At 43.8% G+C, this 23623-nt stretch overlaps 1 protein-coding gene across 5 annotated transcripts in view; it reads right to left on the reverse strand.

Moving 5' to 3' along the window:
- Positions 1 to 23623, reverse strand: part of ADARB1 (adenosine deaminase RNA specific B1) — a 128214-nt gene that overhangs the window by 51183 nt on the left and 53408 nt on the right. Inside the window, exon 1 of one of the 5 annotated variants that reach the window (XM_088474121.1) lies at positions 11758 to 12076. The exons of the other annotated variants lie outside the window; for them this stretch is intronic. Within the exon in view, the coding sequence (XP_088330247.1) occupies positions 11758 to 11857 (100 nt within the window). The 5' untranslated portion in view covers positions 11858 to 12076. Of the gene's footprint in view, positions 1 to 11757; positions 12077 to 23623 lie in introns of those variants that run through there. 5 annotated transcript variants of the gene reach the window in all.

Consider the following 23623-nt stretch of genomic DNA (forward strand, 5'->3'; position numbering starts at 1 on the left):
CGTGTATGAACTATCGGCAGACCTCTATGGAGGTACGTACACACTGTACTTTTTGGATGATACCCATACAATGTGACTGTGTGCAGCACTCGCTATATTGGGAGCCAATCAGACATGTTTTAGACCAACTGTCGGACCCTGGTGCTGCGTACACACTACACAATCAGTCCTATCTGACGGATCTAGCCACGTTGGGCAGAGAATCGCAGAGTGTGTGCCCAGCTTTACGCTGTGTTACATAGCTCATGTAAATGAGAAGTCAAATATCTCTAGTCTGCTCCAGGTATGGTTATCAATCCCTGTAATCTGCCATTGTGGGCTAAAAGTGACTAGAACAGGGTCTGCTTGCAGTGTTCCTCCGTGGGGTTACAGACAGGACCCTTCCTCTGTGTAAAGGCACACATCCACTAGACGATTAAAATTGAGCGATTGAACGATAACTATAATCGCTGGTCGTTTATTCATCTATAATCGTACAAATATGTTGTACAGCCTGACGATATCGTCAGGTTCAACATGTTTGCAGATGATTGATGAGCCTGCACTGAACGACTGCTCGGTCAGTGCAGGTTCATCACACACTGACAAATGACTGCACGATTACAATGTCATAATCGTGCAGTATTTTGCCTGTCGTCTCGTGGGTGTGTGCCTTAAGACTTATCACCACCTCATAAGAGCTCTCTCCAATACATTCGGGTTTGGTAACCTTTGAGGGAGAATTCAATTACAAGCGAGAGGATGTAGTAGCTCCCAGGATGGGTGCCAGGAGCTATTTAATTGTAAACACACTAAAGGTCTGGAGATGTCGTTAACGGCCACTAGTTCGCAGAGCTTAGTCGCGATAAACTGCATCTTCCGACTTAAGTGCCGAGCGTGATATAGTAACACCACGACTAGCTCCGAGGCACTAGTGAATTAGGTTCTCTGCTCGCATCCCTGCTGAACCTTTAAATTGCAGTTCATATTATCAAGGTAAAAAGGTGTGTGCAAAGGACAGGTGTATCCCTGAGACCAGAGCTGACACTGAAGTCCGGATTAGGCACCACAAAGCCTGTGTGTAGGTCATGCCATTGTATCGAAAATTATATGCAACCATCTAAATGGGCCTGGAACACTTAACTAAAAAAATAAATAATTAAAAATATAATTAACTTTACACGGAAAAGAATTACGAAATAGGAAATGTAATTACTTTTAGGAGTTCCATCTTAAAAAGAGGGTAGGTGAATCGGGGAGGGGGCTGCTACTAGTAAATTGGGTAATGATTCAGTAAGCAGTTCTAATAAAACTCATTTAGGCAGATTTTCAAGGACATTTAGTGCACACCATCCAGCCTCATTTTCCACAGCTGCTGTAAAATATTTGTGACAGTTCTAATTTGTGCCACGGTCCCCGGTGTCTTTCTAGCTATGTACCACATTATTTCAATTTCATTCTTGAACCGGGGACAGAAATGCAGCTAGGTTTAAAGGAGAATGCCAAACCTGATCGCTTCTGACAAGACTGCAAATAAGTCATTTAACCTGTGTCTCATGCAGGGAACCTCATTATGGCTCAGCAACATGACACAGGGGCTGGGGATTTAATTTTTCCTCCAACACCTGTGCCCTAGAACAGTGACAAGCAGCCTGTTTCGCACACTATCTTTTGTTGGACAACAAGTTCCAGCATGCCTGGCAAGCCATTATATTTGGTTTAGTGGAGAAAAATAAAGTATAGAAGAGGACCAGTACATGTACTCGATAAATGCCAACGTGAAGTTAATTGGTTGTTATGGGCAACTTATATCTATATTTTGTTCTGCAAATCAACCAACAATGATGTATTTTAAATACACTGTACATCCAGTAACCATCGCTATAGCCTTCTATATTTCAGCAAGTCTATGTTGTCTAATGGAAGATATATACTTCAAATAATTAATAGAGGCATAATAAATACAGTACCTTCGAAGAGATAAATCTAACATTTCTACAGAGTCTCTGTCTCTCATTACTGCTTGCAGCCTAGCGGAAATGCGCAATAAGTCGTCACTTTGGGCGCCCAAAGGAGGACTTTAGATGGGTTTAAGCTGCTAAACCCTGTCTGTTTGGGTGCGACATGCATGGGCGCCCCAAAACAATTGACTATCGCACCCCGATCTCCCGTCACTTTAGACGGGAGATAAGGTGCGATAAAACAATTTAATCGCCCCCATAGAATTAGACAGCAGATAAGAACTGCTTGGCCCATCTAGTCTGCCCCTTTCCTAACCTTATGGTAAATACAACCCTATTTTATTCTTTGGCACAGGCCCCCATACACGGTGCGATATAGCAGCCGATCTGATCGCTCAGTGTGTGGGGACCGCCCGATAGGTCGGCCATCGGATTGGCTGTCATGTTGCAAGGTGCCCTTAACTCTCTTATCACTTGTTACTAATCTTAAATGGTGCTCCAACCAATCAGCTCCTAACTGGTATGTGTTTGAAAAGTGACAGTTAGGAGCTGGTCGGTTGGGGCACTATTTAAGATGATCAACAAGGGATATTCTGGTTATCACTTGTTGATAACTCTGAGCCTTAGTTCTTTGTAAGGATATCCCTATGTCTATCCCAAGCATGTTTAAATCGCTCTACTGTATAAAAGCCTCTACCACCCCTGATGAGAGGCTATTCTGCGTATCCACTACCCTTTCTGTGAGGTACTTTTTCCTCACATTTCCCCTTAACCCACCACCCTCCAGTCTTATGTTCTCATATGCTCTAACACTTCTCTGCCTTTGAAGAATGTTTCCCTCTTGTACCTTATTAAAACCTTTGATATATAATCAGGTGCAAGGCGTGTAACAGTGCAATTTGTGGCTGTATTCACAAAATGGTGCACTTTAAATACCTGTACCCCTCACCCTAAGACCTAGATTTTCTGAAAGTAAAAATCCCATGGAATGCAAAACTGTCCTGTCTGTCTGTCTGCCCCTCCCCTTTAGAATGTAAGCTCTCACGAGCAGGGACCTCTTCTCCTTACATTTCCTTCTACTCTCTACTCCCCATTAGGGCACCTAACACGTGACTGCCAACTCCCTGCTGCTTATTGTGAGTGTTATAATCACTATTGCAGTAATGTATATAAATCGTGTCCTTGTCCTGCACTGTAATGTACTGTAAGTTACTTGTTTCTTGTTCACTTGTTAGTTTATGTACTATGTAAGGCGCTGCGGAACACTTGTGGCGCCATATAAATAAAGGATAATAATAATAATAATAATATTATATATGAAAGTTCCTATCATGTCCCCCCTTTCCCTTCTCTGCTCCAGACTATACATTTTAAGATCTTTTAGTCTCTCTGGGTAAGTTCTGTTGTGTAGACTTTGCACCATTTTAGTTGCAATTCTTTGTACAGTATCTGTCTACATCATTCTGCAGATATGACCTCCAGAACCGAACATCGTATTCTAGAGGAGGCCATACCAATGACCTATTATACAGGGACATTATCACTTTCTTCCTGCTACTGATTCCTCTCCCTATACACCAAGCATCTGACTTGCCTTTCTCATTGCTTTGTTACATTGCTTACTTACCTTATAGTGACACCTGGATCCCTTTCCTCCTCAGTAGTTTCCATTATAGTGCCATTAATTCTATATTTAGCCTTTGGGTTTTTGAGACTGAAGTGTATGATTTTGCAAATGTTGACATTAAACACTGTAGTTGCCAACGTTCATGACCATTCCTCTAGTCTACCTAGATCATTAATCATTAGTTTTACCCCTCCTGGTAGGTCTACCCTGTTGCACACCTTTGTGTCATCTGCAGAGAGGCATACTTACCCTTCAATACAATTTGCAAGATCACAAAATTAAGAGAATATTGCAAATGTTACAGAAGAGAAAGTACTGCTTTTTACAGAAGACAAAAAAAAAAAAAAAAAAAGGTATGCAAGAGGGCAGTTAGCTCCTTGATTTATGACAGACTCCTGCAATAGAAAAAAAAGAAAAAAAAGAATACTTTAAAAAATGGCTACATTTAGGCCCAACTGGTTCATTAGGTTTTGCTAAAAATAAATAGCATAAATAAAAATGTAGAATTGCTTCGGCTGAAGAGTTCAAATCATGCCTATGCACTGACTTACCCGGAGAATAATGGAGTAATAAATCAAACAATTCGATTTGTGGTAACTAACCATGAATTACAAAAAAAATAAAAAAATGAAATTGTGTCTGGGAAGAAAATGCTGAATTGCGCTTTCAATTTTCCCTCAGCAGCAACCATTGCTCCAGCAAGAACTAGGTCTTCTATATACTGCGCGGCACATTAACCATTTGGCAGGCTAATTACTGTACGCAAACACTGTGCTGAACTAAAAGCATAGGGTCTGATTCAGATTGCCGGGAATCTGCCCGTGCGCAGGACCCATTTCGCGAGGGTGCAGAATGGGTCTTGCGTGATTGCACGCAAACCCTTCTATGTCTCTGCCCGATTGACAGACAGAGGCATCTAAGGGGAGGGGCGGGGCAAGCCGGCATTCCCGGATAGGGGGACGTGGCGGCCCGTGAGTGGCAAGGCCAGGGACTGTGTCTATGGACGCAGTTTCCTGGCCTCACAAGCCGGCCAGCCTAAGCCTCAGCTTACTCAGCTGGCTGGTGGCCCGGCGCCGTCAACCATCGCGACCGATGGTTGCCATGGTGATCTTAGCCTGCGAACTCGGTCACAGTGCTGGGATCGCAAATGTAGCAGGGGGTGTCTGCGTGCAGCTTTGCAATTCCGGACGAAGCGGAATCACCCCCACAGTACGGAATGCACATGTGTATATGCAGTACACATAAAAAGGTATTGGGAAAAAAAAATGAATAAATGCATATCAAGTTCCAGGAGTCTGTTTTCATTCAAAGTGCAAGAGAACACAGGCAAGCAACAGCCCACCAACAGACTGTACACCACAACCTGTACCGCGTGCAGCCGGTTCCACCGACTGACTGTACACCACAACCTGTACCGCGTGCAGCCGGTTCCACCAACTGACTGTACACCACAACCTGTACCGCGTGCAGCCGGTTCCACCAACTGACTGTACACCACAACCTGTACCGCGTGCAGCCGGTTCCACCAACTGACTGTACACCACAACCTGTACCGCGTGCAGCCGGTTCCACCAACTGACTGTACACCACAACCTGTACCGCGTGCAGCCGGTTCCACCAACTGACTGTACACCACAACCTGTACCGCGTGCAGCCGATTCCACCAACTGACTGTACACCACAACCTGTACCGCGTGCAGCTGGTTCCACCAACTGACTGTACACCACAATCTGTACCGCGTGCAGCCGGTTCCACCAACTGACTGTACACCACAATTTGTACCGCGTGCTGCCGGTTCCACCAACTGACTGTACACCACAACCTGTACCGCGTGCAGCCGGTTCCACCAACTGACTGTACATCACAACCTGTACGGTGTGCTGCCGGTTCCATCGGAAAGGCATCTGGTCGACTGTAACCATGTCGACAATCATGACGACAGCCTCACAATGTCGACATCTGAAAAATTGCTATGTGAAAGACATGAGGAGGATGACGATGGTTAGGTGCTATTGGGCGGGTTAGGATTAGGCTGCAGGGATAGGTTAGGATTAGGGACTACAGGGAGGGATAGGGGGTAGAACACTCACTGGAGTACCATTGCTGGGATGTCACCGACGGAACGGCTTCTCATGTGACCACCGGGACCCGGGAGAAGAGGATACTGCTGCCGGTAGAAGGTATGAAGCCAATAGACCACCAGGGACAGCTTGTTGACAGTTCATGTCACTGTCGACCAATCATACCACACCCTTCAGAAATGGTCCCAGAAGAACTCCAGAGAAGGGGATTTCATGTCAGACATCATACTTGGAAATACACTTTTGAATGTGATGGGGCCATTTGGTAACACTACAGCCCGGAGTGCTCCTTTCCATCAGCAAAGGGCTCTGGTGGGTCTCCAATGTTGTGCTGCCGCACATTTTCCAGGTATCATTTCAGTGCGCTCCATTGCCTTAGAAAACAAGGCACCATCAGTGATGACTTTCTTGTGGAGGAGCGATGCTGCACAACTCTGGACACTGGAAGACTCCATTCCATTATGTATGCTGGACAGGACGGAAGTGGTGGCTCAACACTATTAAGTGACTTTATAGTGATCAACAACATGAAATGAGAAAGGCATTTGTGTGAGAAAAAAAAAAAAAAAGGGGTTCGGGCGAGTGCCAAATCGAACCCCTTTGTATACATTATCCTAGAAGCTGGACCCCTCTCTGGTGTCTGAGCAGCCAAAACCAACGTCTGCCAAATAGTCACGTTCATCTGCCTGGGAGCGCCCAAGTCTCGTGTGTGTATTTAGGAATATTTCCCCCCTAACAGGTACAGTTTCAAGACAAGAACTGGAAGAACCCACCAAGCACCAATATTACACTGAACTCATTTCTGCATATTTCACATGGAAGTCCCATTAGTGCCCCTTCCTCATTACCCAATGTGCACCTAGGCCATCTCACTGTATGGAAACAGGAGAGAACAATCCCTGGCTAGCAATATAATAGACATAGGGCGGAGATATATGAAGCATTGTAAAGAGTGGACAAGTGTAGACGTTCTCCATATTACGCAGCTTCCACCGATCATTTTATAGAACATACCTGATAACTGCTACCTCAAAGCTGATTGGCTGCTATGGCCAATTCCCCCACTGGTCCGCTCTTTACACTGCTGGATACATCTCCCCCATATATTCTTCTGGTGCTGTGAACTTGCTATGGAAGCCTATTTTCTGTACTATGCAACAGATTACTAAGTGCCCAACAGTCAGCATGAACAAAGCCAGCAAGAATTAGGTCACTAGTACAAGTGATGTAACCTTATTGAGGAATCTGGATAAGGGTATTGCTTCAGTAAAGGATTCCAGTTAGCTGCGGGGGAGTTAGGGTTAGGCACCCCTAGGAGGGAGGGTTAAGGTCAGGCACCACTGGGGAGGGGGAGTTAGGTTTAGGCACAATGGAGGGGGACTAACAGGGAGGGGTAGGCTACAAGAAGAGATGGCTGGTGGGGTGGGGGGAAAGGGGGTTCGTATACTTACCCAACCCCTGTCGGGATAACAACCATCGGGATACCGCTGTCCATATTGGGACAGGAGGCATCCCATACCCATTCCGACCAGCCCAATGAGACACTGTTGCTTATTCTCCGATGCGCATTGCATGGGGGGAGGGGGCAGGGGGTCGCACAATAATGCATGCAGGAGAAGTGTGATCCCACCCTAAAGATAACAAATAAATAGGACAGGTATGAGACCTGTTATCTGGAAACCTTTATGCATAAAGTCCTAGAAAATCCACCACCTGGATTACTGCTAGGCAATGTATTAAAGAGGAGAGATATTGGGTAAAAATAAAAAAAACACAAACATGTAAAACTCCATTACCTGAGAAAAGCCCAAGTCTAAAAGGTGCTTACACACTAAACCAGAGGTTCTCAAACTCGGTCCTCAGGACCCCCCCACAGTTCACATTTTCCAGATCACCCAGCAGGCGTATTCATTAGTCGCTGACACATTTTAACACATCAGCAGGTGGAGCTAATTATTGCACCTGTGATTCTGTGAGGAGACCTGGAAAATATGCACTGTTTGGGGGTCCTGAGGACAGAGTTTGAGAACCTGTGCTCTAGACTACTCGCAAAAGATCTGATGTCGTCAATGGTTTCCCTTGATCTCCCCCTGCACTCCCAGACACACGATATCTCGCATAAACTGTCCAATCTGACAAACGATCTGACCAACGACCTGAATCCTGTTAACGAGATTGGCAGATCTTGACGGCTGTAGGAAAGATCTTCAGATGCAACATACGACCGCGGGGAAGCACATCGCATCATGAGTGGACACTCACGATTTTGGACATAATTTACGCGATTTTCCGTGCCGATGCGTCGAAGTCGGGCAAATCGTGCAAAACATCGTCTAGTGTGTACGCAGCTTTAGGCACTGCAGACAGCAGATCAATACATAAGAGTTAAAAAGGTTCTCGCAGTGAAAATAAAAGGATCATACAAAACAGGCATTTACCTGAGCACAAAAAACCCTCTTGGTTATTGAGGTGAGCCAGTGGTTTGCGTTCGTACAGGATTTTAAATTGCTATTTTTGTGAATAAAAGGACATCTCCTGAAACTGAAGCTTACTATTTTAAAAAAATACAGTGGGGAAATGGAAGAAATGATCTAATTTACCTGCGCTCCACCCAACCCCAGGAGTCTTGAGATAAATGAACATTCGAGGAGATATCTACACACTAACGTGCAGGTGGCCTTTTCTCAGCCACAATCGCAAATGTGTTGCCGGGGTCCCTCCCTCTCCCATGTGCTTCTCATTCAGACAAATTGACAGATCCCAAGAGCCTGATAACTGTAGTGCTGTCAGTGTATGCTTTATGGGGTTAATTTCCATAGACTTTAATGAATGGATGTCTAGCTCAAAAAAAAAACAAAAAAAAAAACACAAAACACCCACGACAAGTTGCCCACTAAAAGAATAGCTCTTAATGTATTTTATTTTCCCTCGTCATCATAGTTTAGCGTGGTGATATAGCATGCTCTCTCTATATAGCCCCATGTTAGGGAAGTGATAAAAAGGTTTTCAAAATTGACAACTTTATTGCCTTAAGGTGGCCATACATCAGAGAGCGGATTTTGCGATCAGCCGATGCGATGGGAAATGCCGCCGTTTCCGGATGGAACCTTCCGACCTCCCACCATTGATGTTCTGCGTTCCGTCGCCAGATCGCAGACGTTTTCCATGTTAAATGTTGCCGCTTTGACGATCGCGATAATTTTTTGATCACGATCGTCGAATCAGAAAAATACAACATGTTGGATTTCTGGGATGCAGGGTTCCCGCATCGCGGCAATCCATCGCTGATGGATGGGCCCCATTACACTAAATGTTACATGCATCTTATGGTAATTCGGTTCCTGTTGTGCTCTGCACCTTTTGTGATTTAGAAAATAAAAAGCGGTTATAAAAACATATGCCTTTTACCAACGGGTAAGTTCCAGCAACTCAATCCTCCGAGAAGTGTGCTGATAACGGGTCTCGCCCCAGTCAGCGAGACACTGCGATGGAAAGGTCAGTGAAGCGCAGCCGGCGTTTCGTTGGGAACTTAGCAGATAAAGCTGTACCGACTGAATACATTATGTGAGAAAACCTAGTAAGGAATCTGGAAAGCATGTCAATTAGGGTTTAGAACAGATAGCAAAAGTTTTAAATGCTTCAACTACGAGGCAATACAGCTATCAAAAGGGCAATAATAAAACTGGTTACCCTGTAATGTGCAACCTCCCCTGAACACAGGTGTAGGTGAAGAATTTTAAGCAATAATTTCTATAACCGCTAGCATCTATGTGCCCCCCCCCAAAAAACAAAACAAAAAAAACACGCTAGTAAATTATAACTATTTGTATTTATTTATTTAACCCCAGTGGTTAAGATGCCTAAATACCTTTAATAGAAAGAGGATGATTATTACAGTGATGTTGCAATGAGTCTGATTATACAGTAGCAGTGGGGAAGGTATATGAACGAGCCTCCTATTTTTACACCATAGTCGCCTGAGACATTGTGCTGGAGCGGAGGCTCCCAATGACAGGTGAGCGGAGAAGGGGGAATGTCAGTCCCTCAGCCTATTTGCTATAGTTATCACTCATAATCCTGCGAGAGCCAATGGATCACACGCTCTGGCTTATCACACTTATATCTGTCATGCTAATGGATCTTCGGGAGCCTTGGATTTTTAAATTAACTTGTCCACGGGCAGCTGTGATTATTCCGATTTCTAAATCAACCTTAACTGCAATGCCATTAGCCGTCACTTAATAGAAAATTTCCTTCAGAGATTCGAAAAACCATCTGTAAAAAGGAGGTATGGAGCCTTGATCCTCCGTCCCTTGGATATAATTGACTCAGAGGACAAATGAATAATCAGGTTCCAGCCAGTCACTGACACACTTCTCAGACACTGTCCATAGGGGTAAGTGCCTTGTAGTCTTCATACGAGAGAGACATTATATGAATATAATTTTTTTCTATAATATATATATATATATATATACACACACACACATATATATACACACACACACATATAAATATATATATATATATATATATATATATATATACACACACACACTTTTTAAATCAGTGTCACACATACACTTTATATAAGTGCACGTATAAGAACACAAGGAATTGGACAGTTCATATTTAAGCATGCCATTGTAATTCTATAGATAAAGAAATAAAAATGGCATGCAAAACAGGAATAATTTAGAATAGAAATAAAGCAGAGCTTCATTAAGTTTGAAAAAAAAATAAATAAAAATTTCACACCACCCTGGCAAAGTTGAAAACAAATAGCTGATCACATATTAAGGGGCATATGTATAAAAGTTTGATGTGAGATAAAATTGTGAGAAATTATATATAACCAACCAATCAGCTTCTAACTTATATTTTGCAGGCTGTGTTTAAGAAATGATAGTTTGAAGCCGATTGGTTGGTGATCTATATTTCACAATTTAATTTCACATCAACCGTTGATACATATGCCCCATTTATAGAGTACATATGCCCCATTTATAGAGTACATATGCCCCAATGAACCTGGCCATACATTGGGGACAGTGATGAAACTACACCTCTATATCCCAGCACTCATAATTAAACACAAATTAGAGAAAGTTTCATGGAGCTATGAATGCAATGCAAGTAGTGTTGCAGCGAATACAGATATGCCCAGCAACATCCTTGCCACCGGCGCGGCAAATCTCGCCACGCATAGTGCGACACTCGCATCCGTGAGTGGATACGTGCACTGAGCACGCGACCGCGTCTCCAAAGGAATGCATGGTGCGATCGCAGTGCGATCCATAGCGTACCGTATGCAGGCACAGGAAATCGCATAGCGAGATGCGTGCACGCATTTGTTGCGCGATCAGCCACAATGTAACTCTGGGGGCTGAAACGATCGGTTCACCGGGATGTGGCAGAGCTGGATACACAGGCTCATGGATAACACGGACAGCAGGGGAGCAGGATGACTAGGGGCGACCCCTAGGTACAGTAAGTACACGCTGTGGGACGGAAGGGAAGGTGGGTTTGATCACATGCAAAACGTATACGAGTTAAGGCAGCCATACATCAGAGATTGATTTTGTATAAAAAGCTTTCCCTTTTTCAATCGATTGCAGAATTGCCACAATCGATTGAAAAAGGGAAAGATTTTTGTACACAATCGATTGCAAATTGCTGCAAACAATCTCTGATGTATGGGGGCCTTTAGTTGTGGAATAATCCAGATGCAACATTATCACTCCTTCATATAAATAGCAATTAGGCATCCAGGCAGACCTGGCTACTATATACAGACACACAGATCTTGTTCCTACGTCCAGCTATACATTTATTATGGGGTTTATAAGTTGCCGATTCCAGCTGACACTGTACAACACGAACCTCAAACATATAAGTAACATCTCACCACTGAACCAGCCAGCGATACACAGATGTAGCCAGCCCTCCTGATAAATGTCACACACTGGAACGTTAGGAGTTAAATTCTCCGAAGCAGGATGTAAAGTGTTACATTGTTTCATTTCACAAACAGGACGCTGCCGCAGCGCTGGTGTAGCCAGCCACATTCCCCACAGTGACCCCTAATGAGACGGAGCCAGCTCCTACCTTTCCTCTCCGAACGCTTCTTCCTCCTCCGCTTAAAGCGACGCCTCACCAGGCTGAAGAGGTTGCCCATGTCACACGCAGAGAGCAGGAGCGATGCCATGGCAAGCTGGAGGTCAGGGCACTGCTAATACTCCGACAGGCTGCAGAGTAACAGGGTCTCTTTATAGCAAGCAGTTAACCCTCTGCTATCCGTCCAGGCAGCAGCACAGCCCCCCACCCCTTCCTAGTTCAGTACTGGAGGCAGACACTCACTGGCATCAGAGGCACATGTGCCAGTCCTCCCTCCTGTGCCATCACTCACACACTAAGCAGCCAGGGGAGGTAAAGAGTCTGAGCATTTCTGCTGCACACTGCAAGTGGCTGAGGGGAGCATGTATGGTGGGGATGTACTAACACCTCCTGTCATCCGCTCTCCCAGCTTCACTTTTATTTCTCATCCCCCACAATCAGATATGCTGTAAGCAGGTGATGTTATTTGTCCCATCCCCCACAATCAGATATGCTGTAAGCAGGTGATGTTATTTGTCCCATCCCCCCACAATCAGGTATGCTGTAAGCAGGTGATTTTATTTATCCCATCCCCCACAATCAGGTATGGTGTATGCAGGTGATGTTATTTGTCCCATCCCCCACAATCAGGTATGCTGTAAGAAGGTGATACTATGTGTCCCATCCCCCACAATCAGGTACGCTGTAAGCAGGTGATATTATTTGTCCCATCCCCCACAATCAGGTATGCTGTAAGCAGGTGATGTTATTTGTCCCATCCCCCCACAATCAGATATGCTGTAAGCAGGTGATGTTATTTGTCCATCCCCCCACAATCAGGTATGCTGTAAGCAGGTGATGTTATTTGTCTCATCCCCCCACAATCAGATATGCTGTACGCAGGTGATGTTATTTGTCTCATCCCCCACAATCAGGTACGCTGTAAGCAGGTGATGTTATTTGTCTCATCCCCCACAATCAGGTACGCTGTAAGCAGGTGTTATTATTGGTCCCGTCCCCCACAATCGGGTATGCTGTAAGCAGGTGATTTTATTTGTCCCATCCCCCACAATCAGGTATGGTGTATGCAGGTGATTTTATTTGTCCCATCCCCCACAATCAGGTATGTTGTGTGCAGGTGATGTTATTTGTCCCATCCCCCACAATCAGGTATGTTGTGTGCAGGTGATGTTATTTGTCCCATCCCCACAATCAGGTACGCTGTAAGCAGGTGATATTATTTGTCCCATCCCCCCACAATCAGGTATGCTGTATGCAGGTGATTTTATTTGTCCCATCCCCCACAATCAGGTATGGTGTATGCAGGTGATTTTATTTGTCCCATCCCCCACAATCAGGTATGGTGTATGCAGGTGATGTTATTTGTCCCATCCCCCACAATCAGGTATGGTGTATGCAGGTGATGTTATTTGTCCCATCCCCCACAATCAGGAATGCTGTAAGCAGGTGATATTATGTGTCCCATCCCCCCACAATCAGATATGCTGTAAGCAGGTGATGTTATTTGTCCATCCCCCCACAATCAGACATGCTGTAAGCAGGTGATGTTATTTGTCCCATCCCCCCACAATCAGATATGCTGTACGCAGGTGATGTTATTTGTCCCATCCCCCCCACAATCAGGTATGCTGTAAGCAGGTGATGTTATTTGTCTCATCCCCCCACAATCAGGTATGCTGTAAGCAGGTGATGTTATTTGTCTCATCCCCCCACAATCAGATATGCTGTAAGCAGGTGATGTTATTTGCAAGTGCTCATTTTATGTTGCAGTTGATAGGAAGGAATTAATTTATTTTCTCTTTAGCATGTGTCCCTGAGTTATGACAAATAAGTACTTCCCAAAGTGTTACAGTATTCAGGCTGATTTGCATAAAGTATGTGTAAATGTAATGTATGTAAGTAATCTAATTACATTGGTGCCATAATGACCCTTAGGCATGTAACGGTGTAAAAATATAAAAATCGCCAGTAAGGAAAACAAACATTTATACCGGCAGTCTTTACACCTTTATACTAGATCAATTAGTTAAGTGGCTCCATTGAATTAACTTATCTTGTATTACAATATAGTTCACATCTGAACAAATGAGATTAGATAGATATGAGATAGAGAGATAGATAGATATGAGATCGAAGTGATAGATATAAGATAGATACATATATGAGATAGACAAACAGACAGATTAGACCATATTAATGGATTTGGAACTGGATTTCATATTGATTTATATTATATAGTGACTCCCTACTGAATGGATGTTGAAGCACGAAAGGAAGAATTAGTACACGCAGCCATCATGGGGATCGGTTTTAGAACATATGATTCACAATTCCCATATGTATGACATGGACACCGATGATCTTAGATACAAATCTGAGCCAAGGGATCAGAGTTTGGAATGGACACCCAGAGAGCACACGTCTTGCTGGCATTGGCATTGGCAGGGATAAAGCAGTCATTCCAACCCACAGACAAAGCATGCAGCAAGAACAGCACTACACCATGCAACTGGGATTTATCATTTCAAAAGTGTTGACAGAAAGACGATGTTCACGTTAATATATTACTAGAACTTCAACTATGGCATATTTAGGAGATCAATGACATCACGGAAGCCAAGCCGAATAAATGCTTCTATGTGCCAACATTGGTCAAGTTAGGGGATAAATAATTATTAAATACTTCCTTAAGGGAAGCGCTAGGTTATAGCGCCGACAAAACCTTCTACCACACAGGGGTGTGCTTGTGTTTTTCCACATATTTTATGTGGGTCAGCCACCAGGACTGGTTTTACCCATCACATTAACCAGAAATATTTAATATGGTCCTGGGCCACCGACCTGTGGCTCCCCTGTCAGCACCCAGATTGGGAACCACTGCATTAACCAATAAGTCTCAAAGCTTCACTATGGCACAGTGCATTATGTACTTTGTATGTTACCAAGAGTAACGGCACCTGAACGATCGACCACAGCCAAGCTTCTGCGAAGCGAACGCTTGCCAGACAGACAGTGGGTGTGCCTTAAGAACTTTATACTCTTGTAATTAACAATTGTGTGTATATGCAATGCTTACTCTAGGCCCGACGCTGGACCTAAAAAGGGCACTCTAGTGCGCGGAAAAGGGGCGTGTCTTTAAGATGTCTTTTCATCATTCCTGGGGGTGTGCTCGGCACCTACGGACGTGCCGGGCTACCGCCAAGCTCTCCTCCCTCTGTGAATAGATGCTGTGTGCATGGCAGTGATCGATGGAACCGCTATTTTTACCACTCAAGGGAGACTTCGACCCGTGTGTGAAGACGGCACCCGGCATGTTTTAGCGAGGTGCAGCCAAAAGGGCAGGGCGTATTCTGCCCTTTTAAAAATTGCTAAAACAGCCTAGCAGGAATGCTATATACGAGGCCTAGCCGCAGTGCACGTTATATTAATTCTGGGGTCATCCATTAAGGGGCCTATGTAAGGATGGTGTAAACTGACAGGGGCCAAAGCTTCGCTTCCTAGATTTTCGTACATAGGGGTCAGATCTAAGTCCCTATTGATAATAATAGAGACTGCAATCTGCAGTGCCAATTAGGTCTTTAGATGGTGAAAACCGCCTTTGGAGACTTTACTTGCAGGAGTGAAACCTTCCGATCCCTCTCCTGCAGCCTCCGATGAGTAGCGGGAACTTACACTGTGCACATACGCAGTGCCACTTCCCCCTGGAGGAGACTTTCACAAATGTGAGAGACTATTGCTGCCGCTGTCCCTGCGGGTTTAGTTTAATACATAGCTGGGATATTTTCATTCAAAATTAAAATATTTGCCACGATACAGATTAACAATAGCGGAAGTGCCATGATTAATACATAGGCCCCTAAGCCTTATTCTAACATTCCGCCTCCTTGTATGGACACATTTCTGAAATACTCAGACTTTTACCCCTTAAGTTTTTGCTAAATAACGGAAGGTCGACATTAACATAAAGAAGGTGGTTTATTTAATTTGTGGGAAGGTTTTCTCCATTACACATTTTATAAATCAAACTGCTCAATAAGCATTTTCTCCATACAAATAGTAGCATACAGTATATAAAAACACCTTACACAATCAGTGCTGCGATTCTTAGCTCACAACACAGAAGCTTGTGCAGTATATAACGTGACAAGTATGAGACAACAGCACCACCTACTGGTTAGATGCCAATATTGTATATCAGTGGTTCTCAAACTCGGTCCTCAGGATCCCACACAGTTCACATTTTTTCAGGTCACCCAGCAGGTGCACAGGTGTAGTCATTACTCATGGACACATTTTAAAAGAACCACAGGTGGAGCTAATTATGTCACTTGTGATTCTGTGAGGAGACCTGGAAAACATGCACCGTTTGGGGTCCTGAGAACCTGTTTTTATATTAAATGAATCTAGATACTTTGAAGATACGATGAAACAGGTTTCCACATACAGCTTACTACCTTGCGTGCTAAACAGCCCTTCTAGTCGCGCAATGCCGCGACACTAATGTAGCATTTGGCATGTAGATACACCCGCGGTCTCACACACACAATATAGGCGTGCCGCATATTATTTTAATCAGTAGAAGCTGCTTGTACGTCCTATTCGCATCGCTTTGCGAGTAAGACACATTTGAAGGTAAAAAGTCAAAAGAAAAGACGTTCAGCGCTACAGAGTCGCACAGCATTGACGTGTTATGTTAACGTGACTTGTAGAGCGCGGAGGTGAGATGTTTCTGTACCTTCCTGAAAACTACTTTTTTTTTTTAAACTAAAGTTTTTTTCCTTTATCTAACTAATCAGCATAAGTTACATAGTCCAGGTCATGTACCTGCCCAAGCCCAGTTACAAGATAATTCCATTTAGCAGCTAACAAAGGACGGGACTTGACAACACCGCAATTGGAAAAACACCTACCCCAAGCAGGTGAGGCATCTGCTCTGACCATCAACCATTAGTGGTCCTTCCAAGATGGAGTCGCAGGGGGCCTACAGGTGTCCTCATACACCATTGCGGCATCCACGCCAAATAGACCCTTTCGGCACGCCAGGTCCCGTGCGTCTCTGCTTTTGCAGAGCATCTTTATTGCACCTTCACCCAAAAAATGTGTTTTAGAGCCGTATACAATATGAGCCGAGATACTTTTTTGCCTACTTTGCAGGCGGAAAAGTATCGCGCGCGTGCCCGCTTTACCCCGTATTCAATTTGAAAGTATGCGAAAATGGCACCCGGCAATACTGTAACTAGCGGAGAGTGCTGTCAAATTTGGGGAAATCATCCTGACACCCCCCAAAAGATGCTCTGACATGGGGGGGTTAGCTATGGTACCCCCTCAATTTGGCTTGCTGAAGGTATTTGGGGTTTTTAAACGGGCTCCATAGCTGCTAAATTGCGTTTTTCTATACGTGATGCAGAATAGTATTCAGAGTATTTTTTCCAGAAAATAACTTATCCCAGCAAATTTGGGGTACTTGAAAATGGGGGTCAGCATATTTAAAAGTTGCTAAAGTGAAGTTGAAAAAAAAATCGTGAAAAATCCACCTGCCGCAAGCCCCTGCAATCAAAAAAACACTTGAGGCATACTTGGGGACCCCCCCCCCCTAGAGTAAAGTTCGCTAGTTTTTAACGTTGTACCCAAACTTTTTTTTTCCGCCCCCTTTTTCAAAGTAATTTGTTGGGGTGTCGCTAAGTTTTTTTTTTAATTTTGACAGTTTACCTTTGGGGGACTGCCTGAAGGCTGCACGGGGGTTCCCGCAACGTTGCACCCCAAAACCCCAATTCTGCACTTTCTTCCGCCTGCTATTCATTGGCGAATCTTTTTCGCCTAGTACACTGCATTGACTTTCCGACTAGGCGGAAAGTCTTTCAAATGGAATACGGGGTGAAAGCAGAACAGGCGAAAATGACGTCACCCGCGAAAAAGTTTCGCCGCAAACACACGAAAACTGCTTTTCACTCCAAATTGAGTACGGGCCTTTGTCACAATGTGATGTGACCAAAACGCACCAGCAGACTGCACCGATTCATTTGATATGTGACACTTGTATGTCTGTGTGCGACCAAGTCTGAATCTGTATATGAAGTGCTACGATGTAGCAGCCGCAGCTTTTCTCCACGACAAAGTTCCGTTGTGTTTCGTATACGGACTCAGTCGCACACAGTAATGCAAGTTTTGCATATCAATTTAATCAGCGCAGCCTCCTGGTGCCGATGCATCCTACTTGCATCGCTCATGAACAGCAGGCGTCTTACGTCACATGGCGTATTGAGGCTGGGTGTTATAGGACACATCTGTAGGTAATCACATTTTCCTCTTACGCAATGCCACCCAAAACTAATATTTTAGGTTATGGCGGAGTCTTTAAATAAAAACAAAACTAGTTTTTATTTACATTTTTAACAAGACAAGCACATATAACACACATACAGAAACACAGAGAAGTACAGCAGTCACAATGGAGAAGAAAAGTACTAGACATGTACAATCAAATAAGACAGAGTATATAACATACCAGACGGTCTTACGCTATAAAGCTGTAGCATCAAACAACTAAGGACGTGCAGAGAAAAGCAAGCGAGGAGGGGCCATATATAATATAATTTAAGGACTATCATTGTCCCAGCGTAGCCCAAATATGGATTGACACCAGCGATCCCATATCTCATAGGTTCTCAAACTCGGTCCTCAGGACCCCCAAACAGTGCATGTTTTCCATGTCTCCACACTGAATCAAGTGAAATACTGAGCTCCACCTGTGGACCTTTTAAAATGTGTCAGTGAGTAATGATTACACTTGTGCACCTGCTGGGTGACCTGCAAAATGTGAACCGTGTGGGGGGGTCCTGAGGACAGAGTTTGAGAAACACTGCCATATCTTATGGTACTTAACATAATTCCTACTAGTGTACACGTATATCTTTCATGATCAGCCGTGTTATTAACCAAAGTCATTGCCTGCAATGTTCTTGTTGACATAACACACCCAACCCATTATACCCGGAGCAAGTGTACAGACCCAGTGCGTATTTATAAATAACTTTGCTAAAGCACGCCAACACAAGTGTTTAGTCTCATAATAAAATGTGTGTATAAAGGTGGTTATATGATAAAGCAGTAGCAGCATTCCTTAGAGCCGGACGTTAGGGGTGGTCCATGCAGGAGTGATAGACCGGGAACGCTACTATTCTACAGGTTGAGTCTCCCATATCCAAAATGCTTGGGACCAGGGGTATTTTGGATATCGGAATATTCCGTATTTTGGAATAATTGCATATTATAATGAAATGTCTTGGAAATGGGACCCAAATATACACACAGAATGCATTTATGTGTTATATACACATTATACACACAGCCTGCAGGTCATTTTAGACAATATTTTTTATAATTTTGTGCATCAAAAAAAGTTTGTGTGCATACATGAAATTCATTTGTGTTTCATATACACCTTATACACACAGCCTGAAGGTTATTTTATACAATCTTTTTAATAATTTGTGCCTTAGACAAAGTTTATGTACATTAAACCATCAAAAATCAAAGGTTTCATTATCTCAGTCATGCTGAAATATTCCATATTTCGGAATATTTGGATATGGGAGACTCAACCTGTATATGTGCTTGGATGTTTCAGCATCCTGTCCTGCGACAACGTCAGACTAACGCCTTGCACAGCAAGGAGACACGCCACAGTAATAGCCGCTGCTGATGATCCTGGGATAACATGTATGCTACCCGCAATGTGTGCACAGTTAATGTGGGTATCCACTAGACCATATTGCTCCATGAGCGATATCGTGTATAGTGTTTCCCCGGCAGTGATGTGCTCAATGTCATTAACGACATTGAGCACCCACATATATAGATATACAGTGCATCCGGAAAGTATTCACAGTGCTTGACTTTTTCCACATTTTGTTATGTTACAGCCTCATTCCAAAATAAAATAAATTCATTTTTGTCCTCCAAAATCCTACACACAATACCCCATAATGACAATGTGTATAAAGTTTTGAGATTTTTGCAAATTTAATTAAAAAAAAAAAAAAACTCTAAGAGGGGTATTCAATATGGGAGCGAAAAGTCCGTTCTGGACTTTTCGCTCCACATCGGAGAGTTTTCAGGGATAAAGTATCGGGCGCGCGCCCGCTTTATCCCCGTATTCAATATAAAATCTACGAAAACGGGACCTGGCGAAGTGGGATTTGCGATAAACTACGAAATTTTCCTGGAAAAAATTGTAGGACCCTCCTAAAGTTGTAAAAACATGGGGGATCACTATGGGTACCCCCGTTTTAGCCTGCAAATGAAAGTCGGGGATTTAAATAGCCGCAGCAGGTGTTTTTTTACCGACATTGAAGAAGTGTTGCAGAGTTTTTTAAGTGGTTCCACCAAATTTGGGGTACATGAAAATGGGTACTAGCATATTTTTATGTCCCTAAAGTAAGTTTTTAAAAATTCTGCAACAAAGCAACTGCCGCTAATAGCCTATTCTAGAATACACCTGCCGCATACTTGCAGAATAGCCCTGAACCTATTTCCCTATTTTTAAACACTTTTTCTCATTTTTTTTTTTCACCCCAATTTTTTAATTATTTTTTGGGGTGTCCCTATTTTTTTTAAAAAAAAAATTTGACACAGTTATTTTTAAAATGTCATTCCCAGGGGTGCAGGATATTTTTTTTAAGCCTGCACCCCTAAACCCCAATTCTGCACTTTTTTTCGCCACCTATTCAGTGGTGAAAAGTTATCCCTGTTTTTTTCAAAGACTTTTCGAACCTGCGAAGTCTTTGAAATTTAATACAGTGTAAAACTAAAGCCAGCGATAATGACATCATAGGTGCGATATTAACGCAAAAACTGAGTTTTCGCTCCATATTGAATTCCCCTATAAGAAATCACATGTACTTAAGAATTCACGGCCTTTGCTATGAAGCTCAAAATTGAGCTCAGGTGCATCCTGTTTCCACTGATCGTCCTTGAGATGTTCCTACAGCTTAAGTGGAGTCCACCTGTGGTTAAATCAGTTGATTGGACATGATTTTGAAAGGCATACACCTGTCTATATAAGGTCCCACACTTGACTGTGCATGTCAGAGCACAAACCAAGCATGAAGTCCAAGGAATTGTCTGTAGACCTCCGAGACAGGATTCTCTCGAGGCACAAATCTGGGGAAGGGTACAGAAAAATATCTGCTGCTTTGAAGGTCCCAATGAGCACAGCGGCCTTCATCATCCGTAAATGGAAGAAGTTCGGAACCACCAAGACTCTTCCTAGAGTTGGCTGGTCAGCCCTGGTCCCCCTCCTTAGCTCGCCTCTGCTCTACCCAGTCACTATCCTCCATGACTGTAGAACAGGGGTTCCCAACCACGTTCCTCAAGGCACACTAACAGTCCAGGTTTTAAGGATATCCATACTTGAGCATAGGTGTCTTAATTAGTACCTCAGTTATTTTAATTTAACCATCTGTTCTGAAGCATGGATATCACTAAAACCAGGACTCTTAGTGTGCCTTGAGGACCGAGGTTGGGAAACACTGCTGTAGAACATCTCTTGTCCGTGACCAAAGTTCCGTCCCACTCGTTTCATCTCGAGTCAGCCTGATTTTTATTGGCTATTGCTGTCAGTGAAAGCTGCCAGAGACAGCCGCGGCTTCAGTTCGGTGCAGCAGCCACACTGATTCTTATTGGACGCTGGTGACGAGGACGGGCCAACGTGATTGATTGGTCGAGTTTCTACGGTCGACCAGTCGATCGCGATCTACGCTTTGGCTATCCCTAAAATTAGGCAATAAACCCAGTTGACCGCACTGGTCTGTGCGAAAGGTCAGCCGCCGACAGGGAACACTGCGCTGTGAGGTATGTTCAACACCGCATAAATCTACAGTCGCCATTTTCACAATTCAAATATAACACCTAGGGGGGGAATTCCATTGTTTTTTAGGGCGCCTTAACTAATGAAGCAGACATTTCTGCCTGCAGCCAACGTAGGTGATGAGCAGAAATGTGCAGAGTCTGGGCGCACTAACCAGGACTTTAGAAGGGTTTAACTGCTTCATCTGGCTAAACTGTACGTTTAGGCACGATAACAGCAGTAATTAATGAGCGCCCAAAACAATTGAATTGAATTGCTTTGGGAGGGGGGGAGGGGGGGCGGCCCTCCCCATGTCAGTAAGTGCTAGTCATTTATAAAGACTTACTGACTTCAGAAACCAGATAACAAAAATGCACTCAACCCATCCAATGCTAATGGTGACTATAAAGGTAGTGCCGTTACAACATACTGTGCATAGCTGCAACAGTACAGAGGGGCGATCTTCCAAGCAACAGGACCAGCCAACAGTACACAGGATAAGTACTTGGAGTGAAAGCAGCAGCAGCTAGTGGCCCAAATTTAAAGCAATACAATAATGGTGGATGAGGAGTGCAGCAAAGAGCAAGGAAAGCCCTGGTCAAAACCCCAATCCAAGTGCCAGCAAAAGGGACTATGAAGTCTGCCCTATGTGTAGTGACCAAGTGCTACAATTAGCCTCAAAGTAGGTTTCACACCTGTTTAACATGGGTAAAAAGCAGCTGCTTTTTGTTACTCGATTACACATGAGCGTCAAGTTAACACAGGTTTCAACAGAAGCTAATGTGGCTTTTAGTTTGTACCTCCAGAGTAGGAAAAAAAAATAAAAATCAGTTTTTGCAATGTAGAAATAACAGGGCATAGTGCAGAGGGGGGTCCCGGGGGAAACCAGGGAGGTCTGACCACTGATATGAGAGGAGACACCAGAAAAAGGCTCCAGCAATGTGACAGCACAGATGACTACATCACACGAGAAAAACGCGGCCAGCCTGGGGGTAGGAAACCCCGCGATGACAGAACAGCGCAGGTAGAATACAATGTGCGAATTGTGTTCTGCACAAACAAACATGAGTCAACATGTACTGTTTATACACACACTTCCTATAGTACCTCGCACAGCAATTTGTGGTGTGCTTTATCTGCTCAGCAACTCATCCCAAAACAATGTAAACCTACAAGTGCCTGGAAGACTAAGTATTCTGCCAAACATTCATATTCTGCCAAACATTCACGCGCAAGTGCCTGACACTTCCCTCTAATAGTTTGCAAAGCTTCCTGCAATAGAACGTTCGTCCAATGGTCGTCTGTCTAAATTATTTTAGCTACATTTGCTTTTCCATATTAGTATGGTTGCTGGTCCTGAGTGCAACTAGACAAAAACCAATGAAAGGACTTAAAGACAAACTTGCAATTGTAAAGTTTTGAATAAATAACCTACAAGGAGATGCAGCCATACAGACGACATTTTACAATGTCGATACCACATTGTCAACATGTGAAATGACACATTCTCAGAATGTCAAATTTAGGGACAGGAGGGTTAGGGATCAGGGTCAGGCTGCGGGACGGGAGGGTTAGGGATCAGGGTCAGGCGGCGGGACGGGAGGGTTAAGGTCAGATGAAAAATACTCACCGGAATTCCGCTCGTTTAATGTCTCCACCGGAGCTGCTCCTCGCGTGACCTGGAAGCGACCTCTGCCCTTGGGATCAGGTAAAACATTGCTATACAGCCAGGGACGGTTGTATCATGCCGACATTTCAGCAATGTCCACATGATAAATGTCGATCATGGCAACATTCTTATGTCAACATTATGAAATACTACCTAGTATACCACACCCCTTACAAGCGTCATATTTACAACACTTGCTCTCCTGTAAAGTCAGATGTTGGAATCTAGCAATGCAAGTGTTATCTCCGCCCAATGCAGTGTTTACTTTCATTTATGCAGATGTGCACATATTTGCACATATTTCATTTATGCACATCTTTGCTGCAGCCCCTCTCGGCGCG

This window comes from Taudactylus pleione, unplaced genomic scaffold (genome assembly GCF_031769625.1).
Source record: "Taudactylus pleione unplaced genomic scaffold, aTauple2 ptg000147l, whole genome shotgun sequence".
Classification (NCBI taxonomy): domain Eukaryota; kingdom Metazoa; phylum Chordata; class Amphibia; order Anura; family Myobatrachidae; genus Taudactylus; species Taudactylus pleione.